Genomic DNA, 8,794 nt, shown 5'->3' with positions numbered 1-8,794 from the left:
GTTCCAAGTACTGGAGATACTAATGCAAAAATCAAGGCTGTTTTTGCCCTCAAGTAGTTTATATTCTAATGATTGGTTACTTCTTGTCCTAGTTCTCTGGGACGACCAAAATGACATCACTATGTTAGAGTCAAATTAAAATGTGTAGGGCTATAGTGATCAGAACAAAATGAGCTCCAAATGCTCTGCCAGAGGTCAGAAATAGTCCATATGAATATTTGGAATGGATTCTCTATGCACATCTCGTTTCTTCTGAGCTGCTTTAATTCTGTTTTGTTCATAAAGCATAACACCTTCTCTGCTCTGGGGAGACTTTGCTAGTTGGTCCTGTGCCACTCCCATGTTGTGCAATCGGTTCTAAAGTTCTTATAGTGAAACCTTGAGAATATTCTTGTATTGCTTTTTTCTGATTACCACATGAGTAGAAAAACTAAAGTGGAGATGATTCTAATGGTAATAGACTACTCATTTGGGGAATAAATTGTTTTGGGAAAGGTGTTTTGGCTTTGTAAATCTCTGGGATTGTGATTCATCCTGTCTGAATCATAGTGTTGATTTTATTACTGATCCAAGAGCTAGAAGTGGAAAAAGGGAAGGGGATGAAGACTAGCTATTTGAATATTAAGTCCAGGCTGATGCTGGCCTAGGTCTAGGTTGTAGATGGAGGGCTTTGGAAAATCAGGAGTCCTGAGCTTCAAAGTACCATGTTGGTGTTAATATACCAGGTTCTAGAAGCAGACCTGGAACCAGGATGCATGAACAGGGAGTAAGACAGTCTTCAAGTGGAGGATGAAGATGGAGAGATTCAAGATCACTGACTTCTGAAGTCCTATCCCATTCTGTATGATTGTAGCCTAACTCATTAATAGCTAGATGAGTGAAGTCAACAAGTCACCCAACATTTATTAAATGTATAATTTGTCAAGTTTGATGTTGCCAGAGAAATGAAGAAATAGAAATCATTCCTCAGGGAATGCAAAACAAGTGTTCATTTTTGACTAATAAGATACAAACTACATAAATATCATACAGTCTAGTAGAGAATGGTAAGTACAAAGAGAAAAGGGGGAAAGAATTAGGGAGCAACAATTTATAATGGACTGAAATGCATCGTAGGAATTCTTATTTCTAGGAGAACAAAGTTCCTATGGTTGTAGGTGAAGCATTGAAGTAATTTTCTCATAAACAAACATGATAGCTAAATCCAGTGATTTGATCTTTGTAACAAAAAGAATGCATTTATAAGTTATAAACTAGACTGGATTAAGAGTGCAAAATGTGACCTTAAAAACATGTTCTTCACTTTATTCAAAGCTAACAACTTCATATAAATCCACAATTTTGGTCTTATTGCATCCATCGAAGCTCTCACTTCCAATCACTACCCGAAGTAGGTTGGATATAGGGATAACTCAGTGAAGGGTAAAAATTATCCCCTACAACTGTTAGTTCTCTCAGTCCTGGAAGGACCAAGTAGAGATGGGGGTTGGGAAGTTGAGAGTGATATGGGAGATCTGAAACTATCCCCTTCAAAATCACTTCCTTAGTTTGAAATGAGTACCTGATTGGACTCATGTTCCTCTATAAATCTCTTCTTTACTATTATTCTTGTCAATCTAGTTCTTGATATGGTGGTGTTCTTCCTTTATCTTGGAAATGAAGATAGGAATTCGCAGCATATTTTTTGGTACAAAATTATGTTCTTTGGTATCATCTTGGCTTCATGTTACTATTGATGACCTACTTGCTACACTTTTTTGAGTTTCTTTAAAAGTGCAATCAGATGTGATGTTTGCTTGACTACATATTGGATGGCAAGGTGGGAGAGGAGGGGAGAAGGGTGAGGGAGGACGGAGAGGAAGTCCCTGTCCAGCACTTGAGGACTAGCCAGCTTCCCTATTCTAGGTTTTTGCAAGCCCAGCAGCCATTGCTATAGAAACAAGGAGCTCACGTCCCAAGGTTTGGTTTTCACCTAGATTCAGCAGTGGTTTTTAAATCTAAACTTATAATTTACCGTGTCTCTTCCCACCCTCAATGATAAGGATGCTTTCTGTAACTTGTCAAACTAATCAGAAATAGAGCTTATAGGATTGGGCATTGTTTTTAATCTTTAGTGTTTTCCAAATTTTGCTCAGAAGCTTGCCGATAATAAAAGCTGCAACAACTACTGGACGGCGAAGAGGATCACGAAGTGCATTTGCTGATACAAGATGAGTAACTGATCAGTAATGACTCTAGTCCGACCAGACGCCTGCCAGAGAGAAACTCCGCGTGCACCGCCTCACAGTGACGGTCGGTAACTGTCAGTGAATCGCTGACATGCATTTGTCACGCAACCAAGCGTCTAGCGGAGAAGAGCGGCACATTTATGCGAGGAGGCTCAGTTCCATCTAGGGCCCCCAGAGTTTCGTCTCACGCCGCGCTTTTCTTTTTTGTTTGCATTCCCTCCCTCCCCACATCCCGCCTCTTTTGTGGCCGCTTCTTTGAGGCTTGGCGGGGACCCCCTGCGGCGGCTCGTGCATGCCAGCCGGCTCGCTATTGGCTGCAAAGGCAGGGTAGTTTGCCGCGGAAACGCCAGCCCGCCACGGTTAATCGGAACGTGGGGAGTCTCTTTTCCAGGCCCCGCTGGCTGGATGGGTGAGCTGGAGATGCTGACTGGCGAGAGTCAAAGACGTGGGGGTGGGGAAGGCGGCAAAGAGGGAGGGGCGACGGGTTGGGTACAGGCTGGGTTTCCGCGGCCTGGAGTGATGCACGCCCACCTGGGGCTAGAGCCCGCGGGCGGGCGGTGCAACGCGGGGAGTGCATGCACGGGCGCCCCGGCGGGCAACCTCGGCGCGCGCCCTTCCTCCGCGCCGCCCCCGAGTCACATGACGCCGGCTGGCTGGCTTCTACGCTTGAGCGCCTTAACTTGCTCCATTTCTCCCCCACCCTTCCTCTTGCCTTCCCTTTCATTATTGCTCCCCCCCCCACTCCGACTCCAGTTCTCGCTAGAGCGGCGAGAAGCCCGCCCCTACGTCCTCTTGCTTCTCATGCTCATTGGCTGAGGCGACGAAGACGCGTCTCCAGGGCGAGTGGCAGCCATTGGTGCGGGGGGCGATCCGAGTTCCCGGATGAGGGAACATTCTGCAGTATAAAGGGAGCGGGGAAGGCGGGAGACAGCGCAGTTTGAATCGCGGTGCGCCAGAGCAGTAGCCGGCGGGATCTCTGCCCGGGTGTTTGCTTGGTCCATTCTCTGCCGTGAGCGTGTGTGCGAGAGAGCTTCACGCACAACTCAAAATGGTAAACTTAGCAGAAGAGCCTGAAGGATTCCGCGGGCTGGTTCCCGGCTGGAGAAGGGGGAGGGGAGAGGGGGAGGGTACCGTTACACACCGGGAACTAGGGGAAGAGGCGGCGGTTAGGGGCGCGCGCGCGCTCCTGGATGAGGCTGGGGAGGAGGAGGGGGAGGAAGCAAAGGAGAGGGGGGGGGACGGTTGGGGGGAGGGAAGGAGGAAGGGAGCCGCCTCCGGTCTCGTGGCGGCGGCGACGGTTGGTGGCGCGCGTGCGCGGCTCCGCGCGGGCCCGGGGTAGCGCGCGCGCGCTCCCGGCGGCCTGCGCGCGGATCGTCCGGCGCCTGCGGGGCTGGCGGCCCGGGAGCCTCGGAGACCCCGGGAAGGCGGGGGCGGCCTCCTTTACTCCCATCCCCCGTTCGCTCGCGCCCGGGGAAATGCTCGGGTCGTGCGTTGGGAAGCCCCGCGGAGCGGGCCGGCTAACCACCTCCACCCCCGTTCCCTTCTCCCGCCCGTATGGGTGTGTGCCCTCTCCAGGCTGGCGGGAAGGCTGGGAAGGACTCCGGAAAAGCGAAGACAAAGGCGGTTTCCCGCTCGCAGAGGGCTGGCTTGCAGGTCAGTGGGGCCCGCTGCCGACTGCCTCCGCCCGTTTCTGTGTGTTGCCCCTCAGGGAGGGCGGGCGGGCGGGTCCCCCCTCCCGCTTGGGCTGGGGCGGGAGGGGGCGGCAGTGGTAGCGCGGTGACGTGTACCGGGAACTACTGGCACCCCCTGCTCCGGGTCGAGATTTGGCGGGATTGTTGATTGAACCCGGTCTCCGCCTGGCCAGATCTTTTTTGTGCATTCTTGTGCTTGTGTGTGTATGTTATGTGTGTGTGTGTATATGTGTGTTTTTAAGTTCCCAGTCGGCCGTATCCATCGGCATCTGAAGTCCAGGACAACGAGCCATGGACGTGTGGGAGCCACTGCTGCCGTGTACAGTGCAGCCATCCTGGAATATCTAACTGCAGAGGTAAAGGGATTGTGTGGGTTCTCCGTGGAGTGGGAAGGGGGAGGAGGAGCTGGAGGAAAGTGATGCAAAGAGCCTTTGGAACTGAAGGGGTGGGGAAGCCTCCTCTCAACGCCAGAGGGAGCCCGAGGGTGCACTAGGGGTCACCCAAGCAGCCGCCCTCTTTAACTGGCATCAACTCCTGGCTCAATAGTAGTTTTCATAGCCTGTCATCGAAGGGAACTTTTTAAAAGGTCTTATGTAACAAAATAGTCTGTATCTATACTCGCTTGGACCAAAGAAAGTTATTGTAGACCATATTGATTTAAGGTTTTTTTCCTCTTAGGTTCTTGAGCTGGCAGGAAATGCATCAAAAGACTTAAAGGTGAAGCGCATTACTCCTCGCCACTTGCAACTTGCCATTCGCGGGGATGAAGAATTGGACTCTCTTATTAAGGCAACAATTGCTGGTGGTGGTATGTAACTGGCATTACCTTCAATCGCTTGGGGGGAAATTTAAGTTTCGCTTCAGCTTGCAATTGGCTTTTAGAGTAGGAATTACTAATGACTTTAGCAATACAAGTTAAATCAGTCTGTAAAAAAGCTTACCCATCCTTTTTTTTAGTATTCTGCATGCAAGCTCCTTGAAACGAACTGATCAACAGATAAGTTGTAACAAGACATATGTACATATAGTCCACTTTCATTGAATGAAAAACTAATGCTCTTTTTTGAAGTTAAACAAATTACCTTTTAATTAAGAACTATAAAGAGGGGCAAATATAAATTTCATTTTTAGTGATCTTAGTTAATTTACATCATTCCTTAAAAAAGAAAATTTCTAATCCTTTAACACTCTTATAGGTGTGATTCCACACATCCATAAATCTCTGATTGGAAAGAAAGGACAACAGAAGACTGTTTAAAGGATGCCTGGATTCCATGTTATCTCAGGACTCTAAATACTCTTTAACAACTGTCCAGTGTTGGTGATTTCCAGTGGACTGTATCTCTGTGAAAACCACAATTTTGCCTTTTTGTAATTCTATTTTGATTAAGTTGGAAGCTTACTTAGCTTTCCAGCCAACCAAATTTCTGCATTGAAGTCTTAACCATATTTAAGTGTTACTGTGGCTTCAAAGAAGCTATTGATTCTGAAGTAGTGGGTTTTGATTGAGTTGACTGTTTTTAAAAATCTGTTTGGATATTAATTGTGATGCAGAAGTTATAGTAACAAACATTTGGTTTTGTACAGACTTTTATTTCCACTCTGGTGGATAAGTTCAATAAAGGTCATATCCAAAACAAGTTTGTTTCTTGAATTTTCATGTTTGATAGCACAGAAATAGGTCTGTAGTAACTCAATCATAGGTTTCTCCTGAACAGCTACAATAGGAACTAATTTCAATCCAGAAGCAAATCAATTGCATCTGCAGCTCTAATAAAAATAGGTGGTTCTTTAAAATTAATCAAAATCAAAAAAGATTTGAGAGGCTTCTTGGTAAAATCTTTTTCTTAGTCTGCGGTACATGCTTATGTACCTGTCCTTACAAATAATGACCTAATTTTGCTAAAGTTCTTAATTAGGAAAAGTGGCTGTAGCTTAGAAACTACAGGGACCTAGAATTAAAGAAACCTACGCTTATTAAAGGTGATAACTGCAATTTACAATGAATGGTCTTATCTTACCTGTATAGGATTCTTTTTTATAAAATGTTCACCACAAAACCACTTGTCACAACCAAATACATTGTTAAGGTGGTTTCCCAACAGTTTTGAGTGTGTATTAATGCGAATTGCTTATCTTTAATCTTGGCTTGGAGACATGTTATTACTCAGCTTTTTAAATCTTATACTATTTTATGTATGTGAATGCATGTGCACATAAAACACAATACACTATAGTAAATAAATATGTAAATCGGGGTTTCAAAGCAAAAATTTTAATAGCATGTGCTTCAATAGATCTCTAAAAGTTGTCATAAGACCCTAATAAATGGCTATAAGGCCATAAATGGTTTCCAGACATTACCTTGAAAATTGCATGTCCAAAATTAAGATTATATGGGCTTATCAAACCTGACCACTTGTGTCCTGCTTGAGCAGCCTTCAAAAAGTCAATTCTGTGGGGTAACATGTGAGCTGACTTGTGAAAGCTACATTTGACACCGCAGTAAAATGGGCATAAAGTAATGGATTTTTTTTTTTTTTACTATGAAAATTAATTGCAGACGGCTAATAAAGTAATTTTTCTTAAAACTTCTTGCTAGCTAGTAATTTGCATTTTTAGGTCTTGGCATTTATCAGCTGTTTTAAATCCGGTCAAAAGGGCTTATCTGGGGGAAAGAACTAGCTGGAAGTGAGGCAGAGGGGTTCCAGCTTTTATCGCACATGGCTAGGTACGTGCGCAGTGACGGCGGGCTGGCTGGGAGGCTGGTGATGTCTGGGTCCCGCCTCTTGCACGCCAGTCTTAGGTTACCATGGAGTCGGCAACTCTAAACCCACGGCCGGGTGAATTGGGAGATTCGGCCGAAAAATAAAGATTCCTAGCGCCCCCTAGGAAACCACAATCCCGAACGCCCCAGCGAGGTGCCTTCTAGATGGGGAGGTTGGGAAACGGCTTCCCCAAATTCTAACCTGCCCACGTAGTAATCACTGCATCCCAGGGACCTGGGTTTTCTCGGTGTAGGGGGTAGAGCTGGACGAGAGAAGGAGGCCGAGGCTGGAGAGGGGACAGGGCTAACTTCCAGCTCAGGGAGCGAGTAGTCAGCGCTCTTGGAGCCGCAGTGACACCCCTCTGGGAGTTTGGTGGTACCACCCGTCTCTCTCTCCCCCCCGCCGTCGGCCCCGGGTTGGTTGGCTCCGTTTGGTTCCTGCGCCCTCCCAACCTCGTTCTGCGGATTCGGGTCGGACGTTTCGACATCCCAGCCCTGTCTGTCCCTGCACTGCCTGACCCGGGCCCACCTGGGCGTTAGTCCCCAGCAGGGGTCGGGGTCCGGGATGCAGCCAAACTTAAACCTAATCGCCGCAGCTGCAGAGTCGAGAGACCGCCCGTGAGGAGGCGGGGGCCGCCCGCCCGCTGGCTCCGAGGCCCGCCAGCTTCTAGGTGGCTAGCTGCCCGTCTGCCCCCGCCCCGGCCCCGGCCCCGGCCCCGGCCCCGGTCCAGATCCCGGCGCGGCCCGGCTTCCTCTCCCATCTCGGGTGCTCCGCCCCGGCCCGCCCCCTCCCCCTCCGGCCCGCCCTCCCGCCTCCGCCTCCGCCGCTCTGGCTTCCGCCCCCTTCTCGCTGCGCTGCCGGAGGAAACGGAAGAAGGAGCGAGCCATGGAGGGGAACCGGGACGAGGCGGAAAAATGCATCGAGATCGCCCGGGAAGCGCTGGAGGCTGGCAACCGCGACCGGGCTTTGCGCTTCCTGCACAAAGCCGAGAAGCTCTACCCTTCCCCCACGGCCCGAGGTGAGTGAATCCACCGGCCCAGCCTGGCCTCGGCTCCGCCGCCCGGTGTCTCAGGGAGAGGTAGAGGAGGCCCAGCTCGGCCAGTCCGAGCTTGACACACCCCCGCTGGGGCCTTCATCCTCAGTCCCCGCCCCTGCCAAGCCAGCCTGACCCTCTGCCCACCTCTTCCCCGGGAGCTTAGCAAAAATGACCCTTGGTCTGGTTCGAGGTGAGCTGGGCCCAATCGGATGCCTGAGATTTCTCAGGAGGCCGACCTCCTCCTGCTTCCCAGTGTGATGATTATTGTTGAGCGCCGAGATGCCCCAAGAGGTCCCTGGTGATGCGAGAAAACATGGATGAACCCTCAGGGATAATCCACTGGCCTCAGAGCCCATCTCCTCTTGGGGGTAAAAAGTCGTTCCCCAAGCAAACAATCTCTGGTGCTTAGGGAGGGCAGCTTCCCCCAAGAGAGGAGAATCAAGAAATGACTGCAGATTTCGCAGGAGTAAGGATTCACTTTGATAAAATATTTTGTGATTTCGGGGTGGGGCAAGGAATGGACCCTGCTCTACTGTACAAGTTATGAGGGTTTTCTTAAATCCAAGAATGTAAGTAGTTTTTTCTTGTATCATCCAGGAAGTTCTGCTACTTGTTTGTATTATCTCTAGATAGGCCTCAAAAGTGTAAGTGCTATTTCATAGCTATGGAAAACTTTAAGAATAGAAAGGAAAATCAGGGTTGGTTAAGTAAATTCTACTGTATTAATGTCCTTTGCTTCCCTAACCGTTTGGTTGGTTGGGGTTTTTTTGGCTTTTTAGCTGTGAGGATAGAAAAGTAACTTTTTAAACTTCAGCTATTTAAAATCAGCAACTTACTAATGATGGATGCAACTCAGAAATCATTTAGTGCAACCCCTAATTTTACTGCCGAGGAAACTGAGATCCAGAGAACTTAAGGTACTTGGCAGATCTTTGTTAAGTTTGGCAGATCTAAGTTAATCAGCAAATCTTTGGTAAAAATCTATTTTGTAAGAAAGGTCTGTTAGGGAATAGGAAAATATAGATATTCCTGCCAAGATTCTAGTTAGGAAGGAGATAAAACAGCAAATAT

General features: G+C 48.3%; 2 protein-coding genes across 4 annotated transcripts in view; both read left to right on the top strand.

Annotated features, from left to right (window-relative positions):
* Positions 1–2,301: 2,301 nt before the first annotated feature.
* On the top strand, positions 2,302–5,559 carry H2AZ1 (H2A.Z variant histone 1). Of its 2 annotated transcripts, none has more exons than XM_074276642.1 (6): positions 2,302–2,637; positions 2,982–3,279; positions 3,804–3,885; positions 4,169–4,275; positions 4,598–4,727; positions 5,116–5,559. In XM_074276642.1, the coding sequence occupies exons 2-6, from the start codon at positions 3,277–3,279 to the stop codon at positions 5,175–5,177; spliced, it is 384 nt and encodes a 127-aa protein (XP_074132743.1). In that variant the 5' UTR covers positions 2,302–2,637; positions 2,982–3,276; the 3' UTR covers positions 5,178–5,559. The 2 variants fall into 2 exon arrangements, with proteins under 2 accessions (XP_074132743.1, XP_074132741.1); XM_074276640.1 differs by having other exon boundaries at positions 2,303–2,637; positions 3,804–3,881; positions 4,162–4,275.
* A 1,947-nt stretch (positions 5,560–7,506) lies between these two features.
* DNAJB14 (DnaJ heat shock protein family (Hsp40) member B14) overlaps positions 7,507–8,794 on the top strand; it is a 67,375-nt gene continuing 66,087 nt past the window's right edge. The window contains exon 1 of one of the 2 annotated variants that reach the window (XM_074276637.1): positions 7,507–7,705. In XM_074276637.1, coding sequence (XP_074132738.1) covers positions 7,573–7,705 — 133 coding nt within the window. In that variant the 5' untranslated portion in view covers positions 7,507–7,572. The remainder of the gene's footprint in view (positions 7,706–8,794) is intronic. The other variant, XM_074276639.1, reaches the window with a different exon arrangement.

This window comes from Sminthopsis crassicaudata, chromosome 6 (assembly GCF_048593235.1).
Source record: "Sminthopsis crassicaudata isolate SCR6 chromosome 6, ASM4859323v1, whole genome shotgun sequence".
In the NCBI taxonomy this organism is placed as follows: Eukaryota; Metazoa; Chordata; class Mammalia; order Dasyuromorphia; family Dasyuridae; genus Sminthopsis; species Sminthopsis crassicaudata.
The sequence above is the reverse complement of the archived record's forward strand: the minus strand, read 5'-3'. Positions and strand labels throughout refer to the sequence as shown.